Source organism: Chenopodium quinoa, unplaced genomic scaffold (assembly GCF_001683475.1).
Source record: "Chenopodium quinoa cultivar QQ74 unplaced genomic scaffold, ASM168347v1, whole genome shotgun sequence".
NCBI lineage: Eukaryota > Viridiplantae > Streptophyta > Magnoliopsida > Caryophyllales > Amaranthaceae > Chenopodium > Chenopodium quinoa.
The window spans coordinates 5,433,036-5,454,760 of NW_018743574.1; the positions used below are offsets into that span (position 1 = coordinate 5,433,036).

Below are 21,725 nucleotides of genomic sequence, written 5' to 3' on the forward strand. Positions count from 1 at the left end.
TTTGATATCTTAAAATTTCGCATTTGCTTTTTAAATCGGTCCATATTGTTATTCGCTTTCGATGCGCGAGTGAATTTAATGGACATAGATCATGTGTTTGTGTTTAATCTCATTCACGAATGAAAAAACTTGAAGAACATTGATGAACTAGGAAGAACATTGATGAACAATTTTTTTATTTGATTTTTTTAATTTAATCGTTTTTTTTATTTTATTAAAATCTGATTTTAATAATTAAATTTTGAAAATGTAATTAAAATGATTTTCGTAAATTCAGTAATTAAATTTTGGAAAATAAAAAAAGAATTAAAAAAGAAAATAACTAAAAATAAGGTTTGACCAAGGTAAAAAAATAAATAAAAAATCGGCCAATGATAATTCAGTATAGTGATGGTCCAAATAAAGTGGACCATAGTAGAATTTTCGGAATTCTTAAACTTAAATAGAACAAGATTAAGTCGAAGTTAGTACGAGTATAAAATTAGCATACGTGCCTGAATGTATTATTATCGATAAGCTAAGGCAAGAACTTGGAAGGAGCTAATTCATACAAGTATAATATAATGTTGGATAAACCTGAATTTAGTCAAGTCAATTTCCCTGAAATGAAGAGTTAGAATCTTTTACTATTGTATTATTTTTTATACAATTTTTATTTTTCAAGTGTGCATTACACTCCTGCCACTATAAATAATCATTACATGAGTTACATCACTTCTGCAATTATGCAAGCAAACCAGAATTACACCAAGTATATATAAATTAAATTTATAGCTTCAACTTATCATTTCCTAATTATTCATAAACCTAGAAAACATATAAATCCGATAAAATGGAGAAAACTACGAGCCATCTCCTTTTCCCTAGACCTCCAAATCGCGGTAAGCTCATAACAATCCTAAGTATCGATGGAGGAGGGATTAGGGGTATAATCCCCGCGGTCATGCTTGATTTCCTTGAATCTGAACTCCAGGTACGCATATGTTATTAATTATGTTATGTTGTTCATAATCATATAACTTGAACGTGAAGTTTTGAACGTATATAGTAAATTAGTAATGAGGAAATTAAATCAGGTTAAATATTAATGTCTTTCTTGCCATAATTTTGCATGCTAACGATTATTAATAATATTAATAATGCTCAAAACAGAAATTAGATGGTAAGGAAGCAAGATTGGCAGATTATTTTGATGTTATTTCTGGAACAAGCACCGGTGGCCTCATAACGGCCATGTTAACTGCACCTAATGAGAAAAATCGGCCTCTCTACGATGCTAAGGATATAGTTCCTTTTTACCTTGAACATTCTCCAAAGATCTTCCATCAACCAAGGTAATTTTTTTTTTATCTTGAACATTTAATATAAAGATAATATGTCTGTCGTCAAGATAATAAAAGGTGCATAATGTAATCTTGTACGTAACAATCGTATAATTCACTATTGTGAGCCAAGACTTTAAGGATACATTTATCACAGAAAACTTCGTTTTTTTTTTTTTTTTTATTATTATGATCACCCGATATGTATGATCCCGAAATAAAATCTCTCAACGCATTCCATGCATCCTTAAGCCTTTGGAAACACCCAGACCACCACCACCTTTCCCCTAGTAATCACAAGGCTCCTACTATTCACATCACCTAAGAAGAGTAATAAGAAGTATAAAAGGCATGCACGATGTTCTGGTAAAAGGTGGATATCCAATAAGGCCAAAAACACGTTGATAAATTTAATTTATAACTGTATTGTACAATTTGACAAATAATACTCCGTAAATGGCCTGTTACATCAAAAATAAATCATTACTCGTACTATAATATAGAACTTCTAGCTTTTGGCAGTATTTAGTTAATGCTTTCAACTAAGCAAGCCGAATATATGCTTTCAACAAATTGTTCATTAAAATTTAGATTTAAAAATAATGCTAACAAGCCTAGTAGTATGCTTTGAATAATTCGAACCATTGACATAGATGCACAAGATGATATATATATATATATTATATACTCAATTTCTGGTAGAATCTGATGGAATATTGCAACATAGTTTTATACTTTTAGATAAAAACAATTTATAAAGAACTCACGGCAAAAAGTAAAAAAAAAGTTGAGAACATCAAAATGTATACTTTCGTCACTATTTAATTAGCACACTTTGATTCTAATTTTAACACAACTTTAACCTTCAATATCTTTGAACTTTATTAATACATCTGTACAAAAATATGTATGAAAAACTATATAAAGACAGAGTGAGCGAGTGAGCAAATCACAATAAAATGAGATCATTGGAAATCTATCGTGTATGATCTACGCCAAAGCACCTTAAACAAACTCCCCAAGTAAGACCAATAATGTGAGGAACTTGATGAAGAATAATCATTAAAAAAGTTAATGGCACTTTCAGAGATATATGACTCGCAAAATAAATTTTTGTTTATAAATCTTGAGTAATAAGACACCCCAGCATGCAAATACTACTTCCTGCTTGCACAAGTTATATAAATCTTGAGTAATAAGACACCCCAGCATGCAAATACTATTGTTCACCTCATTTTATCTTTCTTTCTTTTTTTTTTTTTTTTTTTTTTTTTTTTTTTTTGTGTGTGTGTGTGAAAATAATATTTTGCATTCGTGCAAATATTTTCATTATCGTCAACATTAGAAATAAAAAATTTACCAATATTTGATAAAATTGCACTAGCTAAAACTTGAGGTCATATATTTTTTTTGAAAACCAACGAAAGCTCGTACTTATATAGATAAGGTGTCCATCAAAACATACGGAGCAATTTCATGTGGACAAGAGCGTTCCCACACTTGCTCAGCCCCAAAGGGGATAATCTTGGCGAGGTGATGAGCAGCATAGTTGCCATCCCTCTTTACATGAGACCACTTAATAGTATTAAAAGAGATACATAAAGACATAATTTCCCCTAGAACAGAGTCTAAATCAGAGAGGAAGATAGCTCCGTTATCAAGCCTGTTCGTGAGCACTTCACAATCAGTTTCAATGATGGCGTTGCTTACCCCGAATCTGTGCCCCAACCTTACTGCCATAGCCAGTGCTTTAGCTTCCGATACTGCTGGGTCCCAGTAGGCTCGTACCCTTCTGACTGCAGCAAACAAAACCTCACCACGGTGGTCACGAGCGACCACACCTAGCCCCACCCAACCGTCGTCCACAAGCGACGCATCAGTATTAATTTTGATAGAGTTCAGGGGTGGTGCTGTCCAACTCTTCGGGCTTTCCTTTTTCCTCTTCCCAGCACCTCTATAGATTCGCCCTGCATACTTCCCATGTTCCTCAACCAATCTTTTAACCCTCTCCACTATTACCTCATTTGGAGTGATTTTATTTTTGAAAACCATCCGATTTCTTTCACTCCATATGCACCATGCTAGGTAAGCACCGAGCTGCTTTGTTTTACCATCAAATTTATTCCAATTTTCTACAAGCTCACACATGTTTTCCACACCTCTCCTATCAGTCAAACACACGCAATTGCAGTCAGCCCAAAGGTCTACCACTCTTGGGCAGTCAAACAGAATATGCCCGACACTCTCATTCGGTTCAGGACACCAAGGGCACTTAGCAATTTCAACCATGTGACGCTTAAGTAGCAGCTCACGCACAGGTAGGGTGTCAGTACAAAGCCTCCAAAGAAAATGTCTTACCTTTGGGGAAACGTCAAAAGCCCAGATATCCACAAAAGCTTGTTGAAATTCGTCAAGGTTGCACCCCTTTCCTATCATATAAGCTGTCTTGACTGAATAATCCCCTGTCTTAGAGAAAGCCTAAGTAATCTCGTCTGATTGCGTGCTGCTGCCCAGAGGAATAGCAAGAATGCACCTTTTATCCCTGTCATTGAAATGCTCATCAAGTAAATCAACATCCCACTCCATTCTGTCAAAATCAATGAGCTCATGTACATACGAAATGCCCTCCACCCTTGAACTTGTCACAAAACGACCCTGCTCATCCGCAAGCCATGGTGCACTCCAAATATCAATCTGTGAACCATTGCCAACCCTCCAGATATTCCCTTCGTTAAGTAGATGCTTCGATTGCCACACGCTGTTCCAGGAGAAACTGCAATTTGGGTTAAGAGGAGCATCAAGGAAGGAACAATTGGGATAGTATTTTTCTTTCATAACTTTCCCAAGGAGAGAATCCGGTGCTCGAACAAGTCTCCATCCTTGACGACCCAAGAGCGCATCATTGAAAACGGATAAATCCTTAAAGCCCATTCCCCCAAGGCATTCAGGGGTACACATGCTATCCCATTTCTTCCAGTGAACCTTCCTTCGCCCATCTTTTTGGCCCCACCAAAAGTTTGACATGGCCGATCGAATTTTTTGAATTATAGTGGCTGGGATTTTATAAATACCCATAAGATAGGTAGGGATGGCCTGAATGACTGATTTTAACAAAATTTCCTTTCCCGCCCGGGAGAGCAATTTCTCTTTCCAACCTTGGAGTTTCTTCCATATTCGATCAAGTAATGCTCCAAAGACTGCTTTCTTCGATCTTCTGGCAATAGTAGGGATGCCTAAATACTTCTCATGTCTGTCCACTAGCCTCATATTAAGGAGCCCCAAAATCTCGTCTTTTCTTGCCTCGGTCACACCCTTGCTAAAAGAGACTTCCGACTTATCATAGTTAATTTTCTGCCCGGATGCTGCTTCATATTGGTTGAGAATATCAACGATAACTGAGCATTCCTGTCGGTTCGCCCTTGCAAATAATAGGCTATCATCAGCAAAAAGAAGGTGAGAGATTTCTGGACCATTCCTACTAGCCTTTCCACCATGTAGCTTCTTTTCCCGTACTTTACTCTGAATCATTTTTGAGAAGGCATCAGCGATCAGAATAAAAAGATAGGGTGATAAAGGGTCTCCTTGTCGAAGTCCCCGGGAAGGAACTACATTACCACGAACACCGCCATTAATGACAAAAGCATAGGTCATATATATTGCTTGTATTATTCAAAGTAAAATTCAGATATGATATGAGTTAAATTTCAAATATCATCCATTATTATTTGAATTATTTTTCACTAATATTCATACTAAATATGTATATTATTTGACATGTCCTAATAATACAAGCAATATATATGTTCTAATCAAGGAGTTTTATATTATCTGACATGTCCTAATAAATTGATACTCTGTAGATTGGATTTAAGAAGTGGAACTGATGCAACTATTATAAAGTCTAATAAGGGTGCTAATGTACGTGCATATTTTGTACTGTTATTGTTCTTGAATTAACCGTTGGAGGTGTAGTGGGATATTCGGATCGATGGGGACTCTAATGAAGATGCTAAATGGACCAAAATACGATGGAAAATACCTGCACAAGCTTGTGAAAGGAATACTAGGTGATACAAGGTTGCATCAAGCACTAACTAATGTGGTTATTCCCACTTTTGATATCAAAAATCTTCAGCCTGTTCTCTTTTCTTCTTATATGGTAAGTTAGCCAATTCTCAATGTTTTTTTTTTTTTTTTTTTTTTTTTTTTTTTTTTTTTTTTTTCTGACAAAGAGAACAATTCTCAATGTATTAATTCATCCGTGATGTATCATTTATACATAATTTATTAATTGAATATGTAAAGGTTATGCTCTTTGTGTCAAAAAAAAAAAAAAAAAAAGGCTATGCTCTCATCAAAAAAATTGGAGTAACTAACATTATGGTAAGATATAATAAGCTTATAAGGAGAATTAAGAGTTTAACTTCAATTATTCAAAATACATGGACACCAACTAGATTCATTAGTTAATAAAGATATATTTGAGGGGCCGGGCATGGTATGCATCATTTAAGGCCGAATTCTGTCCATATCATGTGTTCTTAACATTAGGGAAAAAAACACATTGTAGGTTCCAAATTATAAAGATGTAGACGCTTTGATGTCAGACATATGCTTAGGCACGTCGGCTGCTCCAACTCTCCTACCAGCGTATTACTTCGAAAACAAAGATGATAAAGGCAATCTCAGAGAATTCAACCTCATTGATGGAGGTGTTGCTGCCAATAACCCTGTAAGATTATTCTTTATTACCTTACTCTTGTTATCTGAACTTGATTTCGATAAAATTGTTCTAAGCATGCACGCAATTGTACATGGTAACATTCAACTATATTTACTTAGCAGCTTAGAAGTAGGGGGATTCTCTTATCCCTTTTCTACTCTTAAACATTGACCTGTGTAGCTAGACTGATTTAATTAAACTTTGAGAGGTATTAATTCAGTAAGATCCTTCATCTTACGAATAAAAAAAAGTGTACATTGCATGGTAATACATATATTATACTACATAGATTTTATTTAATTTATACAATATATGCATGATTAGTTTTAGAACAAAATCTATTGTGCACTCAATGCAAAATGGACTGTAATTGACTAATTGTACTGTGCCTAAGAGTTTTAACTAAATAAATTTGGTCATCTACTGTTAAACCTTGTATCATGTATAGCTAATAGGCCGATATTAAGCCCTAATCTCTACTCTTAGGTTGTATATATATAGTGAATATCGTAATACAACACACAGAAAATCATTTACTATATCTTCGTCTCTAATTTGACATCTACAGACACTAGTTGCATTAACGGAAGTGGCAAAACAAGTAGTGAGGGAAAACCCGAATTTCTTCCCGATTAAGCCCACGGATCGTGAACGTTTGCTGGTAATATCGTTAGGGACCGGATCCGACAAGTTAGACCGGAAATACAATGCTCAAATCGCAGCAAAGTGGGGTATAATTTCATGGTTATTTGACAATGGTTCAACCCCAATACTTGATGCTTACAATCAATCTAAGGCTGATATGATCGATTTCCATAACACTGTCGCTTTTGAAGCTTATGGCTCCGTTGATAATTACCTTTCGGTTGAAAACAATGGGACCTTGCCGAAGGTCCACTGAAATGGAGAAGACTGGATTCGATCCAAGTTGTGTTGGGCCGAAGGTTTCCTGCACAGTGAACACACGTAAACTAGCCTCGGGGGTGTTTCCGAGGAAGGCCCCTCCGATGCTAAAGTCAGTACAATGTGTAGAAGGAAGACACTATGCAAGAGAGTTTGTAGCTTGAGGCTTTTGTGGAATATTTCTGAATGCAAGAATGAGCATATGAATTGGAATGTCAATGATCATATGTGATGTCCTTTTGAATGTGTTAATATGATGGCTTTTATACCTCATCATACTTGGAGAGGTTGGGCTTTAGCCCAATTGGCTTACTTTGTGGGCTGACTTTTGACTTTTGAGCAATTGGAGAGTTGAACCTTGACCTTGGGCTTTTAATTGGATCATTTAGTGCTCAGGCCCAACTTTGACTAAATTGGACCCAAACAACTTGCCCCCCAGACCCGATTTGGAAGAATGACGGGTCGGGTTTGATTTAACTCAGAAAAGGAGGGAAGTAAATGATTTAATTGATCCAAAAATTTGAATTTAAACCGTAATTAATGAGATAACAACGGTTAATGATTTGCGGAAGTTGGACGGATAATGGGCAGTTTAATCACAAGACATGTGTTTAATGGTTACTTAGTGGGTACTTAAGAGAAATTAAAGCACAGACTCTTCGTATCCCGTACCTGGAGATATAAACAGAGGCGCGTCATTCTCCTCACTTATTCACCAACACAAACCCAGAATTCTTCGAGAGAGAAACCAAGAACCCGCATCAAAACTTCGCAAATTCCCCCGAGCATTGAGCTTAGAAACTGAGACTTGCCACTACGAACTCGTAAATCGGCAACTTTCGCTTCAGATTAAGGTAAATTCCTTTGATTTCAGTTTATTTTTCTTCGAATTCGAACTCCTTCCCCTTTTCTTTCGACTTTTCTCTTCGAAATAATCCATGGCAAGAGGAGTTAGAGGTAGAGCCCGTGCTCCAAGAAGAGCAAGGCCGATTCCCGATCCTAGGAATAGGATTGGGACCTGGAATGGTCAAAGGCCGGAGTCTGACCCTGCTGAAGGGATTAGGGCGACTCCCCTTTCCTCGGCTCCTCCTCAAAGAACGGATGAGCCGAGTGCTTCTGGACGGGACGATGAAATTCCCGCTGTCCTTTGGGATATCCTCCCTGGGTTTTCAGAGTGGGAGAATGCCGAAGTCGCTTCGGCCATGATAAAGAACCGCCCCTACTCATGGTGGGTAGAGAACGCCGATCAATATCGATTTGCTGAGCAAATTGAGTTGCACTACGGCATTTTTGAAGCTGATGGATATTGGTGCCGAATGCCCTCAGCATCCGATAGAATCCATCGTCCACCCCCGGGGTATGTGGGGGTGTACACGAGACAGCTTCAGTATGGGCTGAGGTTCCCTTTGGACGTTTTCGTCCGAGACTTGCTGATCCATTACAACATTTCCCTATGTCAGCTAACCCCCACCAGCATCCGAAGGGTGATGACATACTTATGGGTCTGCAAGTTCTTCAAATACGTGCCGAACCTGCACTGCTTCAGAAAGCTCCATCGGCTAGTGCCAAATATTCAGAGTGGGCACGGAAGCCATGGTTCTGGGTGGTATCGGATTGAGTCCCGGCCCCAATACTTGACCATGTGGCCAAATGACTCTTCAGACAAGGACTGGAGAGGTCAATGGATTTGGGTTAGGGCACCCATAGATCCGGGCCACCCTTGCGTCTTCAGCGCTCCCCGGTACTTAGCTGAGCCTGATCCCGAAATGGGAAGTCTAGGTCCCCCGCAGATAACGGGGCGGATCCGAACCTGGATCAGCAACATATCTTCGGCAAGCTGCCGAACCCGGGGGGGAGTGGTCGAATGCAGCATATCCCGGAGACTTGGCTCCCCGATACGCATTACGTTTTCCAAGAGAATATGCTAGCAGCTGTTGGCCTCAGCCGAAAGTTTAAGGATGGTAAGCTTCTTCGGCTGGGGCCGAGGCTTTTAACTACCTCTTTTTCTTCTCTCGCTTTGCTTTTTTATGCTGTGCCAACATATCTGAGCTAAACTTTTTCCCTTTCCCTTTTTTCAGAGCGGGACGAGACCAACGTTGGTATTAACTACGCTCGTCTTGGTGTTAACCGAGAGCGAGTTGTAACTGAACGGGCCCCGTCTATCACTGAGCCGAGGCATAGGGAAGTTCATCTGGATTCTTCCCACTTCCAAATTGAGGCTGTTGCTCTGTATCAGAGGCAGAAGCCTTGGTGGAAGAAGAGAGACCCTTGGTTTCAGCTGCTGAACGAAGAAGCTGAAGCTGCCCGCACAGCCGAAGAGGTTGCACGGGTACTTGAGGCTTGCGAAGGAGGAGAAGGGTCCTCCAGAGCTGCTGAGGCCGAAGCTGCAGCTAGAGCAGCTGAAGAAGACGAGGCTTTGCTGAAAACCTCGGTGAGCTTCAGACAACTTTTTTCTTTTCATTTTCATTTTCATTTTTTTTTTTTTTTTTTTTATTCACTCTTCTTCCCCCCTGTCTGTTACAGTCTGAAGAGAGTAACAGACACAGAGAAGGCAAAGCTCCTGTTCGTCCCGAAGATCAAATACAAGAGTCTTCAGACTCAGATATGGACGAGCAGCCTCTTCTGAAAAGGCGCCGAAGGATGGCCATCATCGGCCCTCATGACTTTCAGCAGAGGCCGATGACCATCGGCGTCGCAATAAGGGAACCTGAGGAAGGCAATGGATCGCCGAGGGTTCCCCAGCCAACACCCCAATCTCCTCAAAAGACCCCTCCGCCACCTCCTGAGATGGAGGTGGATCAGAGAACTCCCGAACCTAAGGGAGGGGTCCAAGAAGAAATCAAGGAGAGTGCTGCTGAGCACGAAAATAAAGATGCCGTGATGTCAAGTGCTGAAGGCTTCACGGCAGATATCGCAAGAGAGGTTGAGGCTTTCGTCCTCACCCCTGAAGAAGAGGAGGTCATAGTACTTGACTCCTCTGAGAAGGACGATGCTGAGACAACCAAGGCTAATCAAGCTCCATCGTCGTCCTTCCCTTCTTTCCAGACTCTGCATTCTGGAGAAATGGGTTTCTCGGCCCCCCGAATTCCAATCCCAGATCACATCTGGGACCTCATATGGGGTCAAAACCGAGAAGGAGCTGCAGCCTACTTCGGCAATTTTGCTGGCATGTCCGAAGTAGACAGGGCAAGGATCTGGTCGCTGAAGGCCACTGCTGGGATGGGCGAATCCAGTAGATCAGTTCCTGACCCAGCCAGGTCTAACCAACTGCTGATGATGCAGGTAATTTTCCTTCATTTCCTCCGAAATTCAGCTCTTTACATATATATATTTTTTTTATTTATTATTTTTTTTTTGTCTTCCTGTTTTCAGTTCGTGCACAATCAGACTCTCACTGTAGAGCTGATTGATACCCTACAAGATAGGGTAGACGCTGCTGTGCACGAAAAGAAGGTGGCTGAAGAGGAAGTTAAGCTTGCTAAGCTGAAGCAAGCAGCAGCTGAAGAGAAGCAGCAGGAGGTTGAGGAGTACGGTAAAAAAGCTGCCGAAGCTCTGAAAACCTTCTGCGATGCTATGGAGATGGAGGTTTTTCCCCCACTGATGGAAGGGGAAAAATTCCTCCAGGAGCATATGGGAGTGGACGTCTCCAAATTCAAGGCTGCTATTGAGAGCCGAATTCAAGAAGGAACTGCTGCACAAGCTGAAGTGCAGCAGCGTCTAGAGGCTCTTGAAGCCAGCCGAATGGCTGCTGAAGAATTGCTCCTGGCCAAAGACGTCCAACTCTCAGAGGCTGCTGCTGCTGCTGAAGCTCAAAGAGCTAAATTCCAAAAGGCTGAGGATCAATTGCTGATCCAGAAAGTTGAAGTGGCCCAGGCCCAGACAAAGGCTTTCCAAATTCAGCAAGAGCTGAATGAGCTGAGAGGTTCCTCCTCCCAAGTCACTGATGAGCTGAAGAAATCCAAGGAAGACTTGGAGGAGACCCAGAAGAAGCTGGCTGATGCTGAGGCTTTACTCAAGGTCCGTGTTTATACCCAAGAGGAATATGAGATGGGTTTCAGAAACGGATTCCGAGTATGCCGAAGAGTCTGCCTTCATGCTGAGCCGAAACTGGACTGGTCTAAATGTGCTGAGTGGGTCCAGAATCCCGAAGACCCTCACATGAAGTATGCAACTCCAGCTGAAGCTGAAATTCTCAAGGCTGAGGAAGCCGAAGAGGAAGCTGAAAGACTGGAGTTGGAAGCTGAGCAGAGGGAAAGGGAGGCTCGGCAAAGTGCAAAGCCCGCTTCTTCTGCTGCTGGGGCTGAGGCCACCATGGGGCTCAACGCTGATCAGTCTGATCCTCCGGCTGAAGCATAGGAACTCGGGCAGTCGTCTTCAGAATCTTGCGGTTCATCATGCGCTTAACTTTAGACTTGCCGCTTTCTGAGTTTTTTGCCTTGTTTTTTGCTTCAGCTTGCCTTGTCGTACAGCAGTTTTATTTTTTTGCTTATGTACGTATTTCGGCAGCTGTTATTTTCCGCTTGTGGGCGGCTGCCGATACTGAATTATTGAACTTGTAGCTCAATTTTTGAGAAATATTAATCTAATGCTCTTTTCTTCAGTTGCTTTACTTTTGAATGCTTTACTGTTTCTTTTCTTCAACTCTGCCGAACATAGTTGCACTGAGTGCTTCTTGCCCCCACAGAAATTGAAGTATGACTTCAGTTAAATAAGCAATTTCTGAACTTCTTCAAAATGGGTATCCGAAACACAGGGCCAACTGAAGGCAATGCTTCTGGGATACAAGTCTTACTGAAGATTGACTGTCTGAAAGTTGGATATCCGAAACACAGGGCCAACTGAAGGCAATGCTTGGGATATTAGCTTTCTGGGACTAACCTCCTTAGAACAAGTCTTACTGAAGTTTGACTTCAGCTGAAAGACCAGCGTTCTTAAAGAAGACGCATATCCGAAACACAGGGCCAACTTAAGGCAATGTTTCAGATAATGGCTCTCTGGGATACAAGGCTCAGTTAAGGCAATATCCCAGAATTGTCCATGGACTCATGTCTTTGGAGAACAGGTCTTACTGATGTTTGATTTCAGCTGAAAGACCAGTGTTCTTTAAAAAGACTGAGTTTTATAAGCCATCTGAAACCCAGTTACCCGAAGGCGAAGGTTTCAGACGAGGCTGATTTAAAAAGGCTGTTATCCTTGATTTTCTGTCTATCTTTGAAAAATGGATACCCGAAACACAGGGCCAACTTAAGGCAATGTTTCGGATAATGGCTCTCTGGGATACAAGGCTCAGTTAAGGCAATATCCCAGAATTGTCCATGGACTCATGTCTTTGGAGAACAAGTCTTACTGAAGTTTGACTTCAGCTGAAAGACCAGTGTTCTTTAAAAAGACGAGTTTTGTCAGCAATCTGAAACCCAGTTACCCGAAGGCGAAGGCTTCAGACGAGGCTGAATAAAAAACCCTTAAAGAGTAGATAGAACAAAGAAAATTTTGAAAGGATAAAAAGTTGTAAATATTTATATAAATGGCGGCTCCAAGGCCTTTTATTAGTTCAAAATGTACTTACAAAGATTGTTCTGCCCCGAAGGGTTTACACATGGTATTTTTTCAGTACATCAGCGTTCCAGTGATTCTTCAACTCAGTTCCATCCAACTGCCGAAGTCGGTATGTCCCTGGCTGAAGCTCATCGTAAATTTCATAAGGTCCCTCCCATGTAGCTGAGAGCTTCCCATGGATTCGGCCTTTCTGAACTGCAGCAGCATTCCGAAGGACAAGATCTCCAATTTTGAGAGGCCTTGCATTGACCCTTCGGTTATAAAATTTGCTGACTCTCTGCTTATAGGCCGCCATTTTATCTCGAGCTGAGTCTCTTACTTCGTCGAGGAAATCGAGAGATTCCCTCATCAGTCGCTCATTCTCAGTCGAGAAATGGTGCACTCGAAGGCTCTCAGAGCCAATTTCCACTGGAAGGACGGCTTCGGCACCATACACCAATTCAAAAGGTGAGTGGCCCGTTGCCTCTTTTTCAGTTGTCCGAAGGGACCAAAGGGTTCCAGGGAGCTCCTCTAGCCATTTGGACTTTTGATCTTCCACCCTCTTCTTGAGGGCATTTAAGATCTGTTTATTTGCTGCTTCGGCTTGTCCGTTACTTTGCGGGTGGCATACTGCTGAGTATGCCAGTTTGATGCCGAACTGATCTGTGTATCGCTTCAGCGGTAAGTTATCAAATTGCCTCCCATGATCGAAGACAAATACTCTCGGGATGCCAAAGCGAGTGATGATATTCTGCCAGATAAATTTTCTGACAGTTTGCTCTGTAATGTTCGAGGCTGCTTCGGCCTCGATCCATTTACTGAAGTAGTCGACACCAACTATCAGCCATTTTTTCTGGTACACAGCCTCTGGAAATGGTCCCAGTATATCCAGTCCCCATTGGGCAAACGGGAGTGGATTAAGGATCGGCTGAAGATCCCTTGCTGGCTGATGGATAACTGGAGCATATTTTTGACATTTTTCGCATTTCCGAACCAGCTCCTTAGCATCTGCGATCATGGTGGGCCAGTAATATCCAGCCCTCAGTGCCTTGTGGGCTAAGGTTCTTCCCCCAATGTGGTTCCCACAGATGCCGAGGTGAATCTCCCGCAGGATATAATCTGCATCTGTTGGTCCCACGCATTTCAGCAATGGGGCTGAGAAGGATTTTTTCAGAAGTTCCCCCCTGAAGACAATGAACCTAGAGCTGGTTCTCTTCATTTTGGAGGCCAAAGCTTTGTCCTCAGGAGTTTCTCCCCGAAGCTTAAAAGCTAAAATGGGTTCCATCCAACTAGGCTCTGGGTCGGCGCAGCACACTTCAGGTGCTTCGTCGACACTTCTTACTCGACGCACTTCTACATATACAGACCTGTTCAGCTCGGTAAAAGATGAACTAGCAAGTTTGGAGAGTGCATCGGCCTGAGTATTCTGACCCCTTGGGATCAGCTGAACCTCAAAAGTTTTCAGCTCTGCAATGACTGATTTGATCTTGGCAAGATAAGCTATCATGGAGGGCTCTTTGGCCTCATAGCTGCCACTGATCTGATATGCAACTAGCTGAGAGTCTGTTTTTAAGCAGACATGATCGGCTTCCAAGGAGATGCATAATTGTAGGCCGGCGATTGCTGCCTCATATTCGGCTTCATTGTTCGAGGCCTTAAAAGAAAATTTTAGTGCATACTCAAAGGATTTGCCCTCGGGAGAAGTTATCACTACTCCTGCCCCCGAACCGTTTTCGGTGGAAGACCCATCCGTAAACACGGTCCAGACTTTCTTGTTACTGTCCAGCACTTCTTGGTATGAGCATTCGGCCAAGAAATCCGCCAGGGCTTGAGCCTTAATGGCAGCCCTCGGACGGTATCTGATGCTGAATTCGGTGAGCTCAAAAGCCCACTTGGCTAGCCTACCGGATTTTTCAACCTTGCCAAGAACTTTTTCCAACGGCTGATCAGTTAAGACCACTATCTGATGGCAATCAAAATAGGGCCTCAGCTTCCGAGCAGCTACCACTACCGCGAAAGCAACTTTCTCGAGTAGAGGATAGCGGGTCTCGGCATCCGTCAGTGTATGACTGACGAAATAAATCGGTTGCTGACTCTTACTCTCTTCCCTCAGCAATACTGCGCTGATGGTGGCTGGGCTAACGGCCACATATAGGTATAGAGTTTCTCCTTCAACTGGGCTAGCCAGCGTTGGGAGTTGAGCCAGATGCTCCCGAAGCTGTTGAAAGGCGTCTTTTTGCTCTTCCTCCCAAACAAGCTCTTTTGTTTTCGGGAGTTTCAGGGCTTTGAAGAAGGGTAACCCCTTATCCGAAGCTCTGGAAATGAACCTCGAAAGGGCTGCCATTCTTCCGGTGAGCCGCTGAACATCCCTCTTCGTTTTCGGCTCAGGAAGGTCGAGCGCCGCTTTGACTTTAGAGGGATTGGCATCAATCCCCCTTTTGCTGACCATGAAACCCAGGAATTTCCCTGACTTCACGCCGAAGACACACTTCTTCGGATTCAGCTTCATTTGATGCTTTCTCAAGGTGGCGAAAGTTTCAGCCAGGTCCTTTACATGGTCCTCTAGTTTTTTGCTTTTGACGATTGAATCGTCAACATAGACTTCCATGTTTCGGCCCTTTTGATCGGCAAAAACTTGATCCACCAGCCTTTGATAGGTTGCCCCCGCATTTTTCAATCCGAAGGGCATCATTTTGTAATTATATACCCCAGCGTTCGTGACGAATGCTGTCTTGGCTCGATCGTCGGGGTGCATAAAGATCTGATGATACCCCGAGAATGCGTCCATGAAACTAAGCAAGGCATGGCCACTTGTCGAATCGACTAGCTGATCGATTCTTGGCAAGGGATAGAAATCCTTTGGACAAGCCTTATTTAGGTCCGTGAAATCAACGCACATCCTCCAGGTACCATTGGGCTTCTGAACCATCACCACATTTGCCAGCCATTCCGGATATTGGCAAGGTTCAATGAACCCTGCCTCCAATAATTTTTTGACTTCGGCTGCGATGTCTCGGTTCTTATTGGCGGAGTAATTCCGCTTCTTTTGCTTAACTGGTCGACACGCTGGGTCAACATTAAGCTTATGGGAGATGAGGTCTGAACTTATCCCGGGCATATCAGCTGCCGAGAAAGCAAACACATCCCTGTTATCCCGAAGGAGCTGAATAAGTTCACAACGGGTGTTAGGATCAAGGTCCATCCCGATTGTTACACATTTCTCAGCATCTCCTTCGGCCAACTCAACTGTTTCAGTCTGTTGGTCCATGTCCATTGCCGAGGGACTGGACTCTTCAGAATCTGGTCTGCTGCCAATGTCAGCAGGTGTCCCAGTCTTTGCGTTCTTCGGCTGGCTCTCTGAGTCTTTCGGCCCAGCTGAAGAGTCAACCTTTTCCCTTTCGGGACCTTTTTCTCTGGGCACTGATCCTTGGGCCGAAGCACTTAGGCCTTTCGGCTTTTTTGTGCTTGGATCTCTTTCTTTTTCTTTCTCCTCCTCATCCTTGTCGTTATCTGGGCGACTACTGGATGGCTTGAGGTAGTTGCACCTTCGGACGTCCTTTTGGTTGCCCTGTATCCTTTCGGGGAAGCCGGCGTCTGAGACATAAATCATCAGCTGATGATAAGTTGAGACGACCCCTTGGATCTCGTGAATTATGGGTCTCCCCAAAATCACGTTGTACACTGAAGGAGCGTCGATGACCAAAAACTCAATCATGACGTTCCGGGCTGCCTCATCGCAACCGATGGTGACAGGAAGTGTCACCTTCCCATCTGGATAAGTTGAAGCCCCATTGAACCCGGATACCGGATAGGGTACCGGCGTAAGGTGCTTGGGCTTCAGCTTAATTTGGTTGTAGGCCTTTCGGAACAGAATGTTTGCTCCGCTGCCACCGTCAACAAGGACCTTACTGACGTCGTGGTTGGCCACCGTGGCGATGATCACCAACGGATCCTCGTGAGGGAACGTAATCCCCCGGCAGTCGGCGGCTGTGAACGTCATGTTCGGCACCGGCGACTGGGGAGATTGAATGTCAGCGTTGTTCACCTGGTGAGTCAAAGCTCTAAGGTGACGCTTGTGCTCCCTCCGAGAGTATATTCCTCCCGAGATAACATTGATCGGAGGGAATTTCCCCTCTGGTTTTTTACTGTTTTTCCGGGGGAAATCAAGGTCCTGCCGAGGGTCCTTTGCTAGCCTCTCGGATTCTTTTTTCTCGCGGTGATCCGCGATGTATTTTTTCAAGTATCCCTTCCGGACCATGTCCTCTATCTGGTCCTTCAGCTGGATACACTCTTCAGTGTTGTGGCCCGAAGACTCGTGGAACTCACACCACTGATTTTTATTTTTTCGCTGATACCACTCTGGGAGTGGTCTCGGCTTTCGGTAACTCTGCTCCTCCTTCGTCACACTGTAAATTTTGGCGCGTGGAAGAGAGAGCGGAGTGTAGGACTCGTATCTGCCTGTGTATGAGGCAAACCTGTCCTTCTTTAGGTCGCTGGCCGAAGATGGCTCCGAGGCCTTTGATTTTCCCTTTGCCTTATGGCCTTGGCCTTCAGACAAGGGTATTTGCCTCTGTTTCCCTCCCCCGGATTGAGGTTGGGTTTTTGCTTTATTCCATTCTTCGGCTCGGATGAACTTATCCGAAGCACTAAGAGCTTCCTCCAAGGTCTGCGGGGTATGCATGACCATGAAGTCTAGGAATTTTCCTGGCTGAAGGCCATTCTGCATTGCAAAAACAGCTAGCCCCTGGTCCAGCTGAGAGACGCTTGATGACTCGTTACTGAAACGGGTCAGGTAGTCTCGGAGGCTTTCGGTTTCCCCCTGTTGCAGACCCATGAGCTCTGCGGTAGTCTTTTCTCGGCGGTTTGCCGTGGAAAACTTGCTCCTGAACTTGGAGGACAGATCATCCCAACCTGTTATGGAGCCTTGCCTTACTCCCTTGGAGATCCACGCTTGCGCGACCCCCTTGAGAGTGGTTGGGAAATATTTGCACCAAGTCGCCTCGGATCTGGGGCAAAGATGCATATGAGTCTCATACGAGGCCACGTGGTCCTTCGGATCCGTGGTCCCGTCATATGTGATATGCGACGGTATTTTAACCGTGGGTACGCGCTCTTCCAGTATCCATTGCTCGAATGGTGAACTAGCGGGAAGCATAATGGCCTTGCCCTTGTTCCTGGCCGAAGGGACCGCGCTCCGCCCTCTTAGAGAGGTAGGAGTGGTTTTCGTCCCTGGCTGGGAAGTCTGGGCCTCGGCTGCAGGGAACGAGAGGCGACTACGCACGCTCGGTTCCTGGCCGCCGAGTCGGTCAAGGACGCTTCTGCGAGCAGTCTCGGGTTCCCGGCGAGTAGATTCTGGCCGAGAAGCTGAGCTGCTGCTCTTATGCGCTGCTGGTCTTGAGGATGAGGATCCTTTAAATAATTGAGAGTTCTTCTTCCTCTGTTTTTCATTTTTCCAAGAATCCTCCTCCCACTCTTCCAGTTCCCGGAAGGAAGGAAGCTTCCCACCGTCATGGTCTAACTTCCTCCGCTGATGCCGGGTATGCGGAGGAGTTTGATCACGAGGCGGTGGCATATTCTGTGCCCTCATTGCCTCCATGAGTACTGCCAGCGCTCTTGCCACCTCTTCCGAACTGGGCCCCGTCAAAGGGGTCCCCGGCCGAGGGTGGTAATGAGGCCGTGCAGCCGATGGTTGGCTTTGGGACACTGAATATGTCCTATGATCAGACTGACCCCTGCTAGACCGAGAGTGGTCCGGCCTATATTGAGAGTCATGCATTATAGGAGATAGGGAATCCTCCTTGTGTGATCCTCCCCCCGAGCCGGCACCCTTGGGAGAGTTCCGGTCCGGCGAGGGCGATGGTGTAGGGGTTTTAGGCTTTTCGCCCGCTCCTTGACGGAGGCTTTTGCTCTTGCGGTTCTTAGCCATGGCTGCTAAGATAATTGCAAGATGATCTTGGTTAGGAATTTGGCTTAAAGATTTTTGAAAGTCTTCCCCACAGACGGCGCCAAATTGTTTCGGTTGAAAACAATGGGACCTTGCCGAAGGTCCACTGAAATGGAGAAGACTGGATTCGATCCAAGTTGTGTTGGGCCGAAGGTTTCCTGCACAGTGAACACACGTAAACTAGCCTCGGGGGTGTTTCCGAGGAAGGCCCCTCCGATGCTAAAGTCAGTACAATGTGTAGAAGGAAGACACTATGCAAGAGAGTTTGTAGCTTGAGGCTTTTGTGGAATATTTCTGAATGCAAGAATGAGCATATGAATTGGAATGTCAATGATCATATGTGATGTCCTTTTGAATGTGTTAATATGATGGCTTTTATACCTCATCATACTTGGAGAGGTTGGGCTTTAGCCCAATTGGCTTACTTTGTGGGCTGACTTTTGACTTTTGAGCAATTGGAGAGTTGAACCTTGACCTTGGGCTTTTAATTGGATCATTTAGTGCTCAGGCCCAACTTTGACTAAATTGGACCCAAACAACCTTCGTATCCAAGTAAGTTCCTACACACTTTTTCTAATCCGGACCATTTTAACATTAATTAGGGAGCTGCATAAAGTGAAAATGATACAACTATTTTTTAATAACGGAGAAAGTATTACAATATATAAAGTCTGTCTATGAGTCCATTCTTTCATAGATGAAATCAAGATCAATAAAACAGTTCAATCTTATTTTGTTTGTACTTGTACATCTATTATGGATAGTTAACGTACACGACGTATTGCAATTATTCGTATATGCAAGGTACCCTAACAACATTCTAAATTGGGAAATTGTAGGATAATACGCTTACAGGATTAGCAACAAAAGCGGATGCAGCAACCAAGAAAATTTTGGAAAATCTTGTGAAAATAGGAAAGGCACTCTTAAAGAAACCTGTTTCAAGGATTAATTTTGATACGGGTATTTATCAACCTATTCCTAATGGTGGAACCAATGAAGAGGCCTTGATAAGGTATACATCATTTTAAATTGTTAGTTAACATAAACTTTTTTTAAACGGAGTATTATTAACTATTAATGATACTTGTTAATATCATAATATGTATGTATCACGAATAATAAACGAATTGAACACTCCATGCAAGTTTAGTTAGGCCTCATAAAATTACTAATCATTTAGTTAATTACATTTATTAACAGGTTTGCAAAACAACTTTCCGACGAAAAGAGAAGGCGGGAACAACCTGAGATTTGCCGAAATGAGTGATACATTTCACATTTGTATTCGCTTATATTATACACCATTTGTGATTTAGATATAGTATGAAAAACTAAGGTTATTATATTATCAATAGGTTTGTTAGTATACACTGTCAACAGTCAATTTCTGTAATACTTTGTAAAAGACTAAAAGAGTGTACCGGTGTGGATTATTATAGGGGGTGTTAAATACCGCCAACAATATTTATCAAAACCGCCAACATTTAAGGTGAATGGACACCAATACCCTTACTATATTCCCACCTCCATCTTCCTCTTTCTCTTTTATTGTTTCTCTCTCATTAGGGGTGCAAGTCAACCACCACTTCCCAACCACAACAGCGGCTGTACGTCGGAGGTGAAGGGAAGCAGCGGTTGTTTGCCGGAGGTAGAAGGACCGCGGAAGCAAGGATTGGAGGTGATTAAATGGCATCATGGTGGTCGGAAATACCAGTTTGTCATCTCACTCGATTTTTTTTAACAATCTCCGGCAACCAACACAACCGGTCACCCGAGAGAGTAACCGAATTACAGAGTCGGTTGACCATGGTAACCGGCGTTCGAAACCGGTTACCGTCATGGGTGACCGGTTTTGCACGCCGGTTACCATGGTCAACCGACTTTGGAAACCGGTTACTGTCCCGGGTGACCAGTTTTGCGTGTCGGTTGTGCTGGTTGCTGATTTTAAAAGGAAACCACCACCTTCCTACCGACGAGGGTAGGTGGTGGGTTGTTTCTTCAATGGTTGTTGCTGCTGGTTCTTTGGGAATTTCGGCAACAAAAAAAAATTAAACAAAAAAACTGGTACCTCTTGGAGGTTGCGGGCAGTGATGGTGGTGGTTGTGGTCATGGTGGCATGGTGGTGGTTGTGGAGGCATGAGTGGTGGTGGCAATGATGGTTGCTTTTGTGGTGGTTGACGGTTGAGTTTGAGGATTGATGCACTTAAGAGAGAGAAAGCAAAGTGGGGATGAGTAAGGGTAGTTTTGTCCCTTCATCACTTTTGTTGGCGGTTTGATAAAAAATATTGGTGGTATTTAGCAATTCACTTATTATATCTCTTATTCCCAAAACCAAAAAAAATGTATGAACACAGTTTTTATTTTATTTTATTTTAATTTGTTAGCCAAAGTACGATTTCATGTTTTGTTGTATGTATGTTCCGATCTTGTCATCCTATGAATGTTTGTAGCCAAGAGTTGCATGGGTTCAAATTAAACATAAAGGTGTGTAGAAATATATTGTGACAATATAGTCCAAGTGGAATCGTTATAATGTAACGTCTATTTTGAAATATCAATATTTTAAAAATTTTGTGAATATAGAATTGAAAATATTTAAGCTATGATATCACATATAAGGGCCTGTTCATATTTACTTATTTTCACTTCAGTTCAGTTCAGTTCAGCTCCAATCAATTCAGTTCAGTTCAGCTCCAATTAGTTCAGTTCAGGGCATGTTCTCCTCCGTTGAAATTTAGTTCAGTTCAGTTCAGCTCAGTTCAGTTCAGTTCAGTTCAGTTCAGCGCTTAATTTACGTCTAATGATATTACTAATGATATAAAGCCAAATTTCATTCTTTTAAACTCTTATTACAACGACGACGACGACAACAACAACAACAAGAATAATAATAATAATAATAATAATAATAATAATAATAATAATAGTAATAATAATAATAATAATAATAATAATAATAATAACAATAATAATAATAATAATAACAATAATAATAATAATAATAATAATAATAATAATAATAATCAATAATTAATAATAATAATAATAATAATAATAATATGTACATTTGTATATACACATATGTATAGTAATAAATAATCAAAGATCATTAATCCGTAGTTAAAAATCACTAATTAATAAGTTCAGTTTAGTTCAGTTCAGCTGAGTTCAGTTCAGTTCAGCTCTTAATTTCCCTCTCTTATAAAATATTCATTTCAGCTTAGTTCAGTTCATTTCAGCTCAGCTCAGTTCAGTAAATATGAACAGGCCCTAAGATGCATCTTGAAAATTAAAT

The 21,725-nt window shown here is 42.5% G+C and overlaps 1 protein-coding gene across 2 annotated transcripts; it reads left to right on the plus strand.

Annotated features, from left to right (window-relative positions):
- Positions 1-771: 771 nt before the first annotated feature.
- LOC110682282 (patatin-like protein 3) lies at positions 772-20,202 on the plus strand. 2 transcript variants are annotated; one of them, XM_021858589.1, is made up of 8 exons: positions 772-973; positions 1,153-1,334; positions 5,295-5,481; positions 5,893-6,054; positions 6,614-6,915; positions 16,098-16,129; positions 19,298-19,442; positions 19,631-20,202. In XM_021858589.1, the coding sequence occupies exons 1-8, from the start codon at positions 833-835 to the stop codon at positions 19,695-19,697; spliced, it is 1,218 nt and encodes a 405-aa protein (XP_021714281.1). In that variant the 5' UTR covers positions 772-832; the 3' UTR covers positions 19,698-20,202. The 2 variants fall into 2 exon arrangements, with proteins under 2 accessions (XP_021714281.1, XP_021714280.1); XM_021858588.1 differs by lacking the exon at positions 16,098-16,129 and adding an exon at positions 7,797-7,802 and having other exon boundaries at positions 6,614-6,910; positions 19,267-19,442.
- Positions 20,203-21,725: the final 1,523 nt, after the last annotated feature.

Bases quoted from the DNA above. Each gene is read 5' to 3' on its own strand.
- LOC110682282 (XM_021858589.1), top strand. From the start codon at position 833: ATGGAGAAAACTACGAGCCATCTCCTTTTCCCTAGACCTCCAAATCGC. The intron at 1,335-5,294 runs GTAATTTTTTTT...TTGGAGGTGTAG, and splicing joins AAGATCTTCCATCAACCAAG to TGGGATATTCGGATCGATGG. The intron at 6,916-16,097 runs AAACAATGGGAC...TAAATCATCAGC, and splicing joins GATAATTACCTTTCGGTTGA to TGATGATAAGTTGAGACGAC.